We start from the raw sequence: 16726 nt of genomic DNA on the forward strand, positions 1-16726 counted from the left end.
AAGAATATTTTTTTTTACATCATCTGGTTAAAATACACACCGCTGTATGCTTCATCAAAGAGGCTTGCTCACACTCTGATGTAAACAAGCCCAACACGGATGGCAGAACGAGTGAAGGAGACGCGCTGACAGAAGATGGCGTTGATGGAACAGCAGAAATGTTCCCCGTAAATAAAGCTGCTGCGCTACTTTCTTTTTCTGAACAGTATTTATTTTAAACAGCCATTCAGATTTTTGCATTCACATTTGTGTTCCTCGCAGCACTGAATACTTAAATACTTAGAATTAACAGGCTATTTATTTTCAAACCTAAACATTTTTGCATTTTAATCTGGACTACAGCATGCCTATTGTTTGAAAATCTGATTCTTTATTGTTTGGTCACACTTTACATTAAGGCTCCATTAGTCAACATGAATTCATTAGTTAACATACACTGACAATGAAAAATTGTACATTAAAACATTAATCATAGTTAATGTTAATTTCAACATTTAACAACGCATTCTTAAATCAAAAGTTGTAACTTTTATTTAATAATCCTGAGCTAACATTTACTAACAGTTGTATTTTTTGACTAACGTTAAAGAATAATTACTTCTGTTACAAATGTACAGGAGCTATTGCTCATTAATGCATTAACTAACGTTAACTAAAGAGACTGTATTGTAAAGCATTACCTACTGTTTTTTTATAAAGCGTTTGCACTTTTCTGTTTGAAACTTTTGTGTATTGCTTTATTGTATTTAAATGTTCTAAGGAAAAAACCTTATTAAACCTTTAATAGTATGACACTTTTTTGCAACTTATTTCAATATTGTGTTAATAACCTATACCGTGATAAAAACTTTAGCAATTATCGCAACTTGAAAATATGATCATATGCCTAAGCAAAAGTTTTTCACAGTGTCACTAAAGAGAGTTTCTGTTGTTTGTAAGACAAATTTAACATCACTTATTTATTCCTAATTAGTGAATTCATAAACGATTACTTGTAAAATCATTCAGCACATTCCAGTCCAGTTGATTCATCCAATACTGAAATTACAATCTACTATAATACCACATCATGTAACAAAGATTTAAGCTGATTTTACCCTGCCTTGCCTTACGTGCGTCTTTCTGTGTTCAGAGGTCAGAAAATCTCCAGAACAGCCTGGTAATGAAAAATGTCCCTTCATTCATTCTGTATGGTAAAAAAATATTCCTAGCAAATGTATACAGACATAAAAAGTGCCTGCCAGTATGCAAGTCAGTGTGTTTTAATATAAAATATTAACATGTATAATAAATACATTGACAGCTTGTCAAAAATGAAATTCTGACTAGCTGGATAATTTTAAATTAAAAGAGTAAACATCTTAGTTAAAAGTCAGATTTTTACCAAAACACAGCATTTATTAGGATGGCATGGCATCATTACTTTTGTATCCATCATAATTATAGTAGTAATAATAATATGGTTATCACAATATACATATGGTGGCGTGAGTGCAAAGAAGCCTAATTCTACATTCTTGACAGCAATCAGAAATAAAGCGAGACCTTATCTCCAGTGATATCAGGTCCCGAAGACTTTTTTAACATTAAAAAAATACTGAGGATTTTATTCTGCAAGTCTAACTTAAGTTATTACAACTTTGCAATGGAAATATCTGCAAAACTGAAATTTGTCACTCCTGAGTCCTAATGATGGTTTATAACCTCAATATGAAATTTAATTTTGTGTTACAGGGATACTGAAATTACCAGTTCAAAAAGATGATAATATACAATGTGCTTCCCTTCTCTATCACCACATTGCAATGTGAAATACAGCAGTCCCCTTCTTCAGGAACACTTGGGCATGTTTTGAATCAAATCTCTACTGCTAATAAACACAAGCATATTATAAACACAAAACAAGGTCAGCCAGCACTTTGCTTGTGTTTTCAGTATCACACTTTGTACTGTGGATGGATAATTGTTTGCTATGTCCTCTGAGAAAGTCAAACATGGTGACTTGTTTAATTTTATTGGTTGATTGTTCATTCATTCATTAAGTATCCTGATTGTACAAAAAAAAAAAAAAAAAAAAAAAAAAAAAAAAAAAAAAATATATATATATATATATATATATATATATATATATATATATATATATATATATAATTGCATTGCTATGCATTGTACTGTGGCAGTCACAGTAACATGGAAATGACCACTGGGGGCTCCACCGAACCAATGCAGGAAGCAGCTAATTAATGTGCATGACAATTCATGGATGTAAAACTTTTCTGTCAGATTACCTGCACAGAATCAAGGGCTCTTTTAATGCTTGTCTGAAGCTCATTGGCTAACTGACATGACATGACATGACATGAAGCTTATCTGTCATTAGCTATGCAAAGTGGGCGGAGCCAGGGAGAAAGTCTTTAGCTGAGTGTTCAATAAAAGAGCCCAATCAGGCTTTTGTTATTCTCTGGGATATGTAAATATAAGAACTTCCTTTGCCCAAATATGGTATTGTTGATAAGAAATGTAGAGTAGTACACAAGCTGAACATTCAGATAATTCACATAAATGTTGCAGTTGCATTGTGTTGATTCTCCTCTCCTTCATATGCAAGTTTCTTCATGTTTTGTCCTGGCCAGCAGAGGAGGGGGAGGAGTGTCATTGATATGAACTCATAAACAAGACTCAGTGCCTTGTACTTCACGGTAAGAGATGTTGGGAATAGAGGAAAGTGCATTTGTGATAAGGTTGGTCTGAATAAAAAGAACCTGATTTGCTTTGGAAGATAAACTGGGGCGGCACTTGGCTATAAGAGTTCAACTGCGCAATTCTCTCACACACTCGTCTTTGAGGTGAACAACAGAGAGAACATTTTTCCATTCTCCCATTTTAGAGTCTGTTTATAAGTCGGGCAAATATATATATATGTCATTGGGCCGCAAACACACACACACACACACACACACACACAGGTGTTGACAACCTGTCTCCACTACCTCTGCAGACCCAAGGCCCTGATGAGTCCATGTAGAGGGTTTATTCCCCTTTTGTCTTTGTCTATCTGCAGAGTTAGTCAAGTGTTTTGTGCGTTCAGAAAATCTCAGGACACATATTCCAGTCCTGTCTTTCTTTGGCCTCCCAGTAACCGCCCTTATAAACGTAGATAGTCTCTCCTGTCAATTCATCCGTCCTCTGGTGGAACCACAGTGGCCTGTAGCCCTCAAAGTCTCGTCCTGGAACACAAAACAACAATAAAATCACCAGAAGAACAGCCTAAGATCAGTCTGCTGGGACTAAACTGTTGTGGTTGATAACTGGAATTTATATTTTAATGGTATTAGTGGTATAGGTGTTTGAGGAATGAAACCCAACAAAATTTCACAGGGAGACCTTTGACCTCCGCTCACCTTCATCTACGGCCTCAGAGGCCTCAGCTTCTCTCCTCCTCCTCGTAGCTCTCTGCTTCTCCTCTAGCCTCTGTTTCTCTGCGTTGGCCTCGTCCCAGCGTCCCGCTTCCATCAGCCGCTGGTCCGGCCTCAGCCTGCTGTCCGTCAAACACACACCCTCCTCCTCCTCGTTCAGGGTCAAAGCCAGAGAGGAGAAATGATACATGTTCTCAGCATTCTCTCTGAGTGATGGAGAGAGGAGAATGAGAAACAAACAGAGAAATAAATGAAAGAATGAAACAAATGCATGTGAAATAATCATAGAGAATCGCATCTGTTGTGCAAGGTCTTACTACATCTTTAGTTAGTTTGGTGGGTAAGTAAGTAGTGAAGAAAGTAGTTAGTTCTGTCGGTAATGAGTCTGTTAGGTAGGTAGTTCAGTATGATATGTAAGCAGTTAAGTAACTACTACTTGTCTGCCAAATTAAAGGCAAAATATGTACGATTTTTGGATTAAAATATCCAAAAACCAATAGAACAATGTTATATATTTTGTTGACTTGTGTACTTACATCCCAGATAGCAAGCAATGATCGAAATAATGTTAAATCAATGTTAATGTGTCAATGTTAACCGCATTGAATCAATATTACTTTTGCACCCATGATTAATGTTGAAAAAATGTTGAAATTTCAACAAAAAATCAATGGTAATGGCATTGAATCAATGTTACAATGTGATGTTGGTTCAACATCATGCTTGTACTCTCAGAAAATGAAACACAACTACAACTGAATTAAAGCCACACAGCCTGAAATCAACAGAAAATAAAATTAAATAAATCTCTCAAGATCTTAGCAGAAGTTCTTTTTGAGAATTAACTGAGGTTCAGATGTTGATGTTTTATTGAAAATGTTTGGTCACCATTTTGGTGGTCAGTGTTTCCTTTAGTTTGCAGCTTGACTCGGTTTATTGTGTGAGTTTGTGGTCTGCTATCTTTCATGCCGCAATGCATGCTGGGAGCCACTATAGTATACAACTCATGAGTCATGACTCCCAGCATGCATTGCGTCATGAAGCATGTAACCATTGTTGAGATTTATATGCTAATTCTTGATGTCTGTGTGTCTAAAGATGTAAAAAAAAAAAAAAAAAAAAAGTGCACTTTAAAATTCAAGATTCACAATGTCTGATCTGTGGCAAGAAAGTATTGGTAAATGTAATCTTTTAAGAGCAAATCTACACTTTTTGTCAGGAGTACATTAACAAATGATTTTGCTTTATGATGATGAACACTATATCACTTGATCATCATTGTTTCTGGTTTCTTTTTTCTGAGTGCAAGCATGATGTTGAACCAACATCACATTGTAACATTGATTCAATGCCATTACCATTGATTTTTTGTTGAAATTTCAAAAATTTTTCAACATTAATTCCAGGTACAAAAGTAATATTGATTCAATGCGGTTAACGCTGACAAATTAACATTGATTTAACATTGTTTCAATCATTGCTGCTACCTGGGATTATCTCAAATGTTTCTAAGAATGTTTAAATCCAGAGAAATATGTAATTTTAACCAGGACACGGACTGTGCTAATGTCATCACACCCGCGTTCCCCTTGATTTCCAGTTGTATTTTCGTAGAAACCATGAAACACCTAAGACGCTATAATATATTATGTGTTTTTATTAGACATGCGAGCAACTGTTTGGATACATTCATCGACAGAAAACTAATCAATGTTATATAGCTCAACACAGTAAGTCTTATTGTTTAAATCTCGTTTTCTTGATTTACCATGAGTACCATGGTTTACCATGCCTAATATCGATCTAGCTTACTACAGTGTGCAACAAGTGTCTCATAGTTGCCGCAGAGCTTTCAACACATAAATGTATCTAATATGATACCACAGCGTTGCGATACTCCACCTACGCATGACCGGAAGAAGCAGAAGCGCTCGTCCGCGGCATAATAAAAGCTCCACTGCTCTCGAGCCGTGTGTCGCGCTTGTCTCTCATTAGCAATCGCTCCAGCGGCCTCGTCCCATTCCAACAGCTTTCAACCCTGCTTCATACTACAGTAATGTTAATAAATATTTAATACATTAGCTCATCCATGAATATGATTTCTGTCCGAGTCCTGTCGGATTCTTTTCCACCAGCTGTAGACGTGAAGGCAACACCTCCCATGATTGTGCGAAATCAAGGCGTCATCAAGCTACACCTTTGTTTTGAATAAGCAACCTCTAGCAGCGAAATTGACATATTATTTACAACTACCCACCTACTAAACAAACTACCCTTAGGACTTAGTTTGGTATGTAGTCGATAGGTAGGGTTGTTGGTTGTTCAGTATGCAGGGAGTTAGTTCAGTGGATTGGGAGGTAGTTTGGTAGTTCTGTCAGTAGTTATGTAAGAAATTTACTGATCTAATATGAAAAATTGAGTTGCATTACAAGCCAGACATTAATACTATACAGCACACTGAACATACATTTTGCCCTTTTAAGTGCAATATTTGACGTGTCTTACGGTAGAGGGTATTTCTTCCACAGCAGTTTGGGTGCGAGAGTCTGATAGACCGTCTTCTGTTTGCCCTCAGAGCTGCTGCTTCCTCTGCTACTCTGCACGATCTTGGCACTCTCCATCTTATCGTCCCATGTGCCTGACAGGATGTAGTGGGCCTGGCCATCACTATCCATCACCACCCCTGTGACCTTACAGTGGAAGAACAAGGAGAACAAGGGTAACAAGCTCTGGGGTTGAACTACAGAAGCTTGAAGAGATGGAGAGAGTGGGCAGAGCAGGATAGAAAGATGGTTTAGCCATGACACAAATTCAAACTGGCTCTTATCTGCTCTCAGTAAAACTCACAGGGAGAAGGACAGGAAAAGGACAATTTGTAGACAATTTCAGTCCAAAACATACCTTTCGTGGGACTTCTCTTGAAAAGTAACTGTAGGGAGAGAACTTGAGCTGACAGGTCTCTTTGGTCCTGTGGTTGACTATATCAATATCTCCTGACTAAAACAAAGAAATAATTACATGAAAAGAGAGAAAGACTTCCCAGTGGTTCTCAAAATATGGGGTTCATGGAGGTATGTGTTTTTCTTCAATAAAGCTTTTGATATTGAAAAATGTTTTTTTAATTACAAACTTAATTGGCTGAATTGTTCAATTGCCAAAATGGTTTTTGTCAGTTTTAGTCTGTTCTGAAGTTTCTGAAGAGGACATCACAAAAATTGAGAACCACCGGATTAGAAAAATACAAAAAAGTAAAACCGTTTTTCTTGATGTTTCTAGGTTTCGAATATTTGAAATGAGCTACAGAAACATCTGTTAATCATATTTTATATTACATGTTTAATAGAGTCAGAAGTTCAACCTGATCAATCCACAGTTTGCCCACGATGATGTTGTGCACGGTGGAGGTGACTTTACGCCAAACATAGTGGTTTCCACTTGCGTGAAACTGCAGGTGGATCGCACCTGGTTAGACAGAGACAAAATCAATGTGTGTGTGTGTGTGTGTGTGTGTGTGTGTGTGTGTGTGTGTGTGCTAATCAAAATGAGAGTCTGATCCTCTTAGATGACATACAACTAAGCAGATCGGACAGTTAGTTCATAATTCATCGTTCTAACAATATGACATCCAAGAAATATTGCGTGAATTTTGTATTACTTTCATGAAAGAACCTTGTGTATGTGTACATTTGTTTGTATGAAGAACAGTGAAATAGTGAGACTTACCCAGAGGCATGATGGAGAGGTATTTGCCACGAAACTTGCTAGCGATGGTGATTTCCTGCCACAGGGTCCAGCCTCGCTGTGACATCACATGATGAGCGGCTGCTGGCGGATGATGACTGACCTAAGAGATTATAGGAATATATCAGCCCAGCTGTATATAAAATACACCACTAGGGGATGCTATCTCTTTATTCATTTAGACATTTGTAGACTTTCTATGGGTTATTCTGGTATTCTCACAGTCACCTTCAACCATCATTACGCTCCACGCACTAAACCTTGCATGAGAAGCATCTCCAGTGATGGCTGAAGGTAACTGAAAATCAGTGCTGTGACACAGTAACACTGTTAGCTCCTTAATGATAAATTGCTTCATTCCTCATTTCCTCTCTCATTGCTAAATTCCTCATTTATAGGCTGCTTTGGAAGAAAGTGTCAGCTAAATGAATTAACACAATGAACTGTAAATGTCATTTTCATGATACCATGATTGACTTTGATATTGTTGCTTTTTGCACTTATGAACTGAAGACAGCATTCAAACTAAGTTTGGAATTTGTTTTTTTATTTGAAAGAAATTAATACTTTATTAGGCACGGATGCATTAAATGAATCAAATCTGACAGTAAAGACTTTTGTAACAAAACAAAAAAACTACTTTAAATAACTGCTGTTCTTTTGACCTTTCAATTCATTAAAGAATAGTGAAAAAATGTATCACGGTTTCCACAAAAATATTAAGCAGCACAACTGGGATCAAAATGGATCAGAATATTAGAAGGATTTTTAAGGATCATGTGACAATGAAGTTGTAATGGCTGCTGAAAATTCAGCTTTGCCATCACAGGAACAAGTTAAATTTTAAAATACATTAAAATAGAAAACAGTTATTTTAAATTGTAATAATATTTCACAATATTGCTGTTTTCTCTGTATTTCTGATCAAATAAATGCAGTCTTGGTAAGCATAAGAGACTTCTTTCAAAAACATTCAAAAAGCTTACTATCCCTAAACTTTTGAACTGTAGTGCACATATGTCCTGCACTAGCCAAATAACAAATAGCTTTCCCCATATATGTATTACAGACCGTTTGACTCTAACACTGACCTGTTCACAGAGGGAACGGTAGCCGAATTCTTCTAGGCGGTCCAGTTCATAGGTCTCTCCCAGCAGAGGGTTGAAGGGCTTGGCCGTCCGATGCACTGTGGTGGAGTACGAGGAGACGGAGAAGGCTGCGACCAGACACATCTGCTCCAGAGAGTTCTCACAGCGCGCCGCCTTATCCAGCAGCTCGTAGTACTCCAGATCCTCCGTCAAGCGCTGCAGCATGGACAGGGGCTCGTTGAAGTTCACCTGGACACAGAGAGAGAGAAAGAGACCTTGGCTGTGTCCCAATTCACATTCTTCATCTTATGCACTTTGCTGGTGATAGTATAGTACGTATTGTTGGGTACTGTATGTAGTAAGACAGTGAGCCAGGGAAATACTACAATGTCACAAAATTGTGTCTAGAAACCACAGACCCCTCTGACATGTTTGCTTTTAAATTAAAGTAGAATGATGAATGCAAGCATCTAACTACATGTAATACCTTAAAAAAAAGTTGTGGTAGCTTTAGCTTTGTATTTTTTGCCTTTTTAAAAAAAAATGAATTTGAAACTTGAATGGTAGTGTACATACAAATTGTTTATCAACTGGACTCTTTTTGCTTACTGTTCTCAATGATCTGCAATCCACTGATTCTAATCTTGCAGGAACATTTCCTCAATATGAGATATCACGAATGATGTCAAATTGTTTATAAAACATATACACATAGGAAAGTAATTGATTCAGTATGCAACTTACAGGCATTGGGATCTTAGAGAGCTCTTTGCCAATGCAATTCTTCATGATGCTCCACAGATTGAGCGAATAGTTGGGTTTCTCTGGGATCTGGGTCCGCCTCTTCCTGTGAGGCTGCAACTCTTTCCCTGAAAAATCATTACTGCTCACAGAACACTAAAAAAGAAGAAGAAAGACAAGACAATAGACAAGAGTGCTTGTATTAAAAAAGCATCAGAAATGTGTAATGTGTTTGTGCTAAAAGACATTATTTGAAGGGCCTGACTGCCCTTGAGGAACATAACATAAACACTGACAGCTGACTGATACTCCATCTGTCTCAGAAAATGAATCACCAAGAGCTGAAGAAGAGCAGATATCAGTTAATTAAGAGTCGGTTAATTGAGATGAACAACAGCTGTGTGAGCCTGTGATGAACACAGACCGCCTGAGGAAACACTCGCAGTCACACTGAGGGGGCGTTTACACAACACCACTTTCAACTAAAAACGGAAAACTTTTTATGTGTTTTGGCCGTTTATTTACACCACTTACCTGTGTTATGGTGGCCTGAAAATGCAAACTTTTGAAAACTGGCTTCAAAGTGCAGATTTTTTTAAAACTACCATTATTGTCTCTGTGTAAACTACAAAAACGAGGATTTGTGAGAAAGGTGATGTCATGTGCATGCGTATTACATGTTCAGTCTATAGGTGCATAATGTTTCATTACAAAGTTTTCTTTTTCGAAAACAAATTTCAAGTAGACTGGGTAAACCCAGCCTGATCTGCCAGCGATTTGATTTCGCCCGGCAACTCAGTCTGGAAACCCGTACATTCATTTCTGCTGCATCTGTTACACTTTTGCGGGAACCAATCACAGACTGGCTTATCCACCTTGCTCGCTATTGGCGGGTACAGAGCTCTTTCTATGGCTCTGGGGTGAGTTTCCCGAAAGCATCGTTGGTGAACCATGGTCGTAAGTCCCATTGAACTCTATTGGTAACGACGGAACTTGCGACCATAGTTCGCTTTGGGAAACGCACCCCTGGGCGGGTATAACACGATGACGTCTCTCGCACGACAGTCAATCCAATTCCTTTTAACCTCTCAACGATGCTAAATGACTTCTTTAGTTTAGCAAAACAAATCGCTCGAGTGGGTGTAAATACCGATCACTTTCATGTTTTTTGCACAACCTGCAAAAATCGCTCTATGCCATTGCTGCTTCTGCAAACCACTGATCAATGTTACAAACTAAACCTGTCTGGAGTTTTCGCGTCGCTCTGCAAAGTACGTCACCCGGATCGTTGATCTGATTGGTTGAAGGACTATCCAATTGCGTGAATAATGCTCGTTGATGACGCCTCTTGTGCAGTAGGAAATACATAGCAAACTCCCCAGACCAATGTTCAATTTTGAATTGAGCTTGGTCTGGTGATAGCCAGACAAAATTTCAAGGCCTGGTGACAAATGAATTTGTTTTAGTATTTCATAATGTCTTACTATTTGGGTTGTTGGCCTTTTAAATTTAGATTTGGAATCTGAGATTTTCATTGTAGTCTTTTGGCCCCACCATATATGATCCGTATATGATTTTAGGCTCTTGCTTCATGCCATACTTACATTGTCTTCCTGGTTCCAGTCACTGGGCTGTCCTCCGCTAGCACCACTGAGATTATTCTGAGAACGCCTGCACGGACAAGAAAGAGCGAGACATTGTATTTGATTCATGGAATAAAGATATCTGGAGTTGCTAATCCATCATGCAGTCAGCAAAGAGCCCTTTACTCGGACCAGATCAGTTTTTTATATCAAATGTTTTTGCTCCCATCCATTCCTACATAATTTAGGTATAATTTTCTCACATTTTATTTCTTGTTCCCTAATGAGCAAAAAATAAATAAATACGTACCTCACAGGTGTTCGTAATACTCTAAATATACTGACAAAAAGACTCGTTAAGGATATTGTATTACTACACATTGTCAGGTCACCGAGAGTAGAGAACCTAAGCCAACTTTTTCACTATCTCTGAAATTTGTGTATGACTGTTGCATTTCAAAGCCTTGTGGCAGTCAAACAAATCTTTAAAATTGAAGCAGAATTATCCTCTGCTTATTCACAATGGTATACTGAATAAACAGTGAATGTATGAATATACACACACACAAAAAACAAATGACCGCCAATACTTTTGAAAGAAAACCATAGCAGGTTTTCGCGCATCTCCCACACTACTCTCTATTTTAGACTTCTGGCCTGTTGTTTGTCGAAGATAGTGGAAATGTGGGTTAAGAAATGTATTTTGAATTAATTGTTAATAAAAATAAATTTTTTAACTACTATTTTTTAAACTCTCTGCTTTCTCACAGACTCCCTCTCTGCCTTTCTCTAACCCTCCACTTAAATGAATGCCGCCTGTACCCGCTTAGACATTTAGTGTAGGCTCCCATGGGAATTCTGTGGGAATGCAGACCTCTAGATCAGTGTCATTATCCTTTAGTCACGTGTTTAAAACCACCTGGCAGAACAACACTTCTAGTGATAGTTCACCCAAACAAAAACAATTCTGTCATGATTTATTTACTCACATGCTGTTGAAAAACCTGTATGATTTTCTTTTTTCTTTCATTTCTGGGTTAAGTGGGATAAAGCTGACCTGTGTTGAGAGGGGTCTGTGGCAGTCACTGTTATAAAGGCAGGGGAGTCCTCCATGGCATCAAAATACTCTGTATCCTCATCTTCATCACTCGCTTCCTCTTTCCGGGGCCTTTCACTCACTCCTGTACGAGCATAAAAACACAGGTCCAGTATCACTACAGCAATCATGGTGGTTTATCATGTTAGCAACACAAGTCATGTCTCATAACTAAGCTCATTCAGTTCTGTAATATTAATTTATGAATGATCACGGGCTCCAGCGCCTCACCCGTGTCAGTGGTGGGTGTATCGGGCGTGTTGACGGCGTGCGCAGGAGCCTCTCTCCAGGCTCGTTCCAGGCTGTTGTGCTGCTTGGCTAGCTGCTCGATGGTCTCCTCCAGGTGGGTGCGTTGCTCTCGCTCATGCTGAAGTACTCGCTGCCATCTGCGGCTGTGGCTCTCTGCCAGGTCCAAGAAATCTCGGCACGCCTGCGCGGGAAGATATGAGACACGGGTTAAACATCAACACAAACAAAAAAATCAACACAAACTAAAGATCTGCCTCCATGATCAACCTCGTTTTGATCAAACCACTGAGCTGAAACAGTAGAGCATTCCCCGGGAGTGCACGAACCGGTATCATGTAAACGTATAAATGTATATCTTGAATATAATTCGCACATCTGATCCAGATAATCCTTAAAAAATTTTTTAATAAAAATATAATAACCACCTTTACTGTATTTTCAAACGCATACACCTGAACTATATATATATATATATATATATATATATATATATATATATATATATTTCTGACATGACAACTCTCTGAGAGTTTGGCATGGTGATGACTATGACAATGTTAATGAGTTTGGTCTTGCCGGAACAGATCTGCTACACTGCTGCTGCTGTTATTGCTGCAAAGCAAAGCAAATACAGAACTTGCCACTGGCAATACACGACATGCAGCTATGAGCAAGTAAGACTTGCTGCTGCTGTACAAGCAAACATGAATCACCTCTGTAGCAGGTCTATACAGGTGGAGCTGGGGAAGGTGAAGGGTTTCTGAAAGTGAGCTGCAAATTACTACAGCAAACAATAGGCCAGAATTTGAATGTTGAGCAGCAAGCTCACTGGCTACCAATACAGCGGGAACCAATCAGCTGTGCCCTATAGAGAATTATGTAATAGCAAGCAGATTGGGTTAAAGGGTTAGTTCACCCAAAAATGAAAATAATGTAATTTATTACTCACCCTCATGTCGTTCTACACCCGTAAGACCTTCGTTCATCTTCGGAACACAAATTAAGATATTTTGATGAAATCTGATGGCTCAGTGAGGCCTGCATTCACAGCAATGGTACATAAAGGTACTAAAAACATATTTAAATCAGTTCGAATCAAATCAGCGATTCGGAGCGTGAATCAAACCACCAAACTGCTGAAATCAAGTGACTTTGGCGATCCAAATCACTGATTCGATTCGTAAAGCTCAGAAGCTTCATGAAGCAGCATTTTGAAATAAATATTGTTAAAACATTGTTATTTAGTTTTTTTTGGTGCACAAAAAATATTCTTGTCACTTTTTAATATTAAAGTTGAACCACTGAAGTCACATGAACTGATTTAAATATGTTTTTATTACCTTTATGGATCTTGAGAGAGGAAGTACCATTGCTGTGAATGCAGGCCTCAAGATTTCATCTTAATTTGTGTTCCGAAAATGAACGAAGGTCTTACAGGTGTAGAATGACATGAGGGTGAGTAATAAATTGCATTATTTTCATTTTTGGGTGAACTAACCCTTTAAGGAGTTATGAGCCTGCGCCATCTAGAGTCTCATGACAAAACTTTGTATATAGGTGTAAATTCCATATTTCTAATTTTAAAATATATCATCATAAGCCAAAATCATTGATTCCAGAGGTGTGGAGCAAATGATGCCTCCACATTCTCATTGTCTCTGTTTTCCCTCATTCCCTATCTCCATCACGATAATCCTGGTTCCCAAATTCTCTAGGGATCTTATCTGTCCTCTTGCCGCAAGCGCCACACATGAATTCACCTGCTTCCTCATTACTGCTCTGGTCTCCCTCATAAAAATGGTCCCCACAGGAAGAGATCATGGAAACACCTTCCTCTCTCTGTCTTCCTCTTTCTCTGCATTTCTTCTATTTTCTCTCCTGACTGACTTTTGTTTATTGTTCTTATTGTATTGTTTGTGAAAAGTCTCACAACCAATGAAGTGTCTCACAACATCTAATAAATTAGATATGACAGAAATATCAGAGTTTATGAAATGAATCATGGCTTGTAGCTCTAATGGTTAAACTGAAAGCAGAAGTGAAAGAATCAATCTGATGGCCAGTGCACGTTCAGAAACACACAAACATACAGACTGTCTATGGGCTGAGTCATGTTTTTTTAGTTGAGTCTGACTAGAAGTATTGAGCAATAGAAGCATGTAAGAGAGGTTACTCTTGGTCAGTGACATGCATGGTCACATGCTTGTACCCAGAGGAAAATGTTATTGGTCAGAGGTTGCGATTTTAAACCTTAGCAGACATGGTTATGGTTAAGTATAAGCTTTAATTTAGATGTTTCTAAAAAAAAAAAAAAAAATCTTCAAATTACTAAAGTCTTTTTCAGCAGAACAAAGAAAATGTCTCCATTTGCTCCCTATTTAATCTTGTGGTCTATTTACAATACAGATTGCTTTAATCAGCTTTACAGAAATAAACAGGAAAAAAACTGTCAATGTTGCAAAATTATTATACATTTATTTATAATTACATCTATAAGGCAGCTCTGCAGAAGACAATATAGTGTCATTATTCATCTCAATTAAATTATTCTGTTCCGATAGTTTCATATAAGCACTGAAACATGAAAACCTTGCAACTTTTCCCCCTACATATAGTGCAATGTATGACAAATGGCATGTTTCTTCCTAATTATTAAGAATAATAACCAACACCACACATAGGTTTCACTAAAAATACCTCTTGAAATCAAACTCAGTATATGTGAGAGCGTCTCTCTCATCAGAGCTCATCAATCATGTTAATAACTGAGACTACAGTACAGCCACAAAATCATTAAGGCAACTCGCAGTCACAACCAATCACGTCTTTTACAGTGCCGCTGCCTCTGGCTGTCAGTGAAATCTTTCGACTCTACTCTCTCTTGATCGCTGTTTCTTTGTCCATCTCCCTTGTCTCCTGTGGAGGCACAATGACACTAATCTGACAGACACCAGTGTGCTGGATTTATCAAGAACCATGCAAACACATAACAGGCTCAGTTTATAACAAAACAGGCACAGAATCAATGTCCAAAATTCACCTTTTGCCACACCTGCCATTGTCAGATAAATTGAGAAAGGTATAAGATCCTGTAGTTGAAACAGTAGAGCTTGGGACAAGTAATGCCAAAGTCAAGGGTTCAATTCACACTGAATGAACATACGTATAGCTTTATACAGTGTAAGTTGCTTTGGAAAGAATCTCTCCATTTATTTTTAAATATTTAATTAATACTAAAAACTAATATTTAAATGCTAAATATTTTTACTGGCCATGAAAATGTATTTTGCATTTTTTTAATTAAAAAAAAAATTTTGTCCTTTCAAAGGGATTATTTAGCTGTTTTTTTCATTGCATATAAATGACAGGTCACTGTCACAGAATCATACGTACAAAAGATGACCCATTCTCAATTTCCATGCACTTCATAAAAACACAGAGAAAAGGACATTGTAAGTGTGTTAGATTCTCACATTTTCATTTTGGTGGCATTAAAGTGAGGAATATTCCACATATACACTGCCACATGGATTTATGGGAGGAAAAAAACATCAGAAAACCATTCTTACATTTCAACCTAAACTGTATTGTAGTCCGTAATAAAGTTTCCAGCCAACTCACGAGTTTTATTCACTCACCAAGCCAATTTTTACTCACATTTGGCGCCTTGCAAGTGCTAATTTTAGACTCTGTACAGAACATAGTTCAAAAGCAATAGTATAGGTCTATGCACTCTTGGCATCCTACTTCCACACACTCTGTTCCTTTAAAGTCCACAAACCCCAGCACTTACCTGACTCCTGTCAGCACTGAGCGCCGAGAGCTGTGCTGTGATAGAGGATCCTCTGTGCTACACTCAGCATGTGACTGCGGCTTTCTAACACGTTCATGAAACTACAGATCCTCACCTTTAACATAAGCAACGCTTCCCCTTTTTTTTTGCTGAGTGAGGCCCGGGCCCCAGACTGCTCGTGACTTCAGGAAGAGTTTAGAGGAAAGACACGCATATGTGTGTCGTACATCCTCATATAGAAAAGAAAATGCTCTTTAAAATAGTTGAGGGGGAGGGAGAGTCATGTGATTTTGTGTGTAAAATTGATAGATGGTTCACTGAACTTAGAGAAATGCCCAGTGAGATTTTCAATAATACTTCAACATATGTCTAGAATCTAGACAGATTTTCACTTAACAACAACATTTAAAAATGTCTAAATGTCTTTATAGTGGATAAAATATCAAACTTAGTGGCATCTGCAGACCAATTATGCTAGATCTTTTCTCTGATCTAAGCCATTTTGCAAAGACTTTTAAACAACTGGTCTTAATGTGATTTCTGGGGGTTCACACAGGTGTCCTCGCAGGCTAACCACAGTCGTAGTTCATTGTATCTGCTATAAATGTGTTTCACTAATGTAATATAAAAATAAATGCCACTTCATTTGATATTTTGTTGTATAATGCAAAGAGATTAAGAGATTTTTAAATGTGATTTAAGAGTCCAATTACTTTTTAGCGCCACTGCACAAACAGATTCAAACAGCTGCTTTCTCTCAGTTTCAGTAGGGGGAATACAAGTTAAGTGGGACAAAGTTTTTGTATTTTAAAAATGTCTTTCATTTAAAAGGTCCATCATATTTTAATAACAAGAACAAACGATCAGAAAGTGCCCCATTTTTCCTGTATTTACCCTAATCATTTCAGTGCACTGGACTTCACACAATTCTGATATATACTACCATTCAAAAGCTAGGGGTCAGTATTTTTTATGCAGTAAATTGAACAAAAGTGACAGTAAAGACATAATTATAACTT

At 37.8% G+C, this 16726-nt stretch overlaps 1 protein-coding gene across 3 annotated transcripts in view; it reads right to left on the bottom strand.

Annotated features, from left to right (window-relative positions):
- Nucleotides 1-1372: 1372 nt before the first annotated feature.
- osbp2b (oxysterol binding protein 2b) overlaps nt 1373-16726 on the bottom strand; it is a 76706-nt gene continuing 61352 nt past the window's right edge. For all 3 annotated transcript variants that reach the window (XM_048187489.1, XM_048187491.1, XM_048187488.1), the window contains 11 exons: nt 11897-12095; nt 11627-11750; nt 10591-10657; nt 8990-9142; nt 8249-8494; nt 7140-7260; nt 6775-6878; nt 6318-6413; nt 5922-6106; nt 3402-3622; nt 1373-3227 (listed from right to left, as the gene is read on the bottom strand). In XM_048187489.1, coding sequence (XP_048043446.1) covers nt 3085-3227; nt 3402-3622; nt 5922-6106; nt 6318-6413; nt 6775-6878; nt 7140-7260; nt 8249-8494; nt 8990-9142; nt 10591-10657; nt 11627-11750; nt 11897-12095 — 1659 coding nt within the window. In that variant the 3' untranslated portion in view covers nt 1373-3084. The remainder of the gene's footprint in view (nt 3228-3401; nt 3623-5921; nt 6107-6317; nt 6414-6774; nt 6879-7139; nt 7261-8248; nt 8495-8989; nt 9143-10590; nt 10658-11626; nt 11751-11896; nt 12096-16726) is intronic.

This window comes from Megalobrama amblycephala, linkage group LG4 (assembly GCF_018812025.1).
Source record: "Megalobrama amblycephala isolate DHTTF-2021 linkage group LG4, ASM1881202v1, whole genome shotgun sequence".
NCBI lineage: Eukaryota > Metazoa > Chordata > Actinopteri > Cypriniformes > Xenocyprididae > Megalobrama > Megalobrama amblycephala.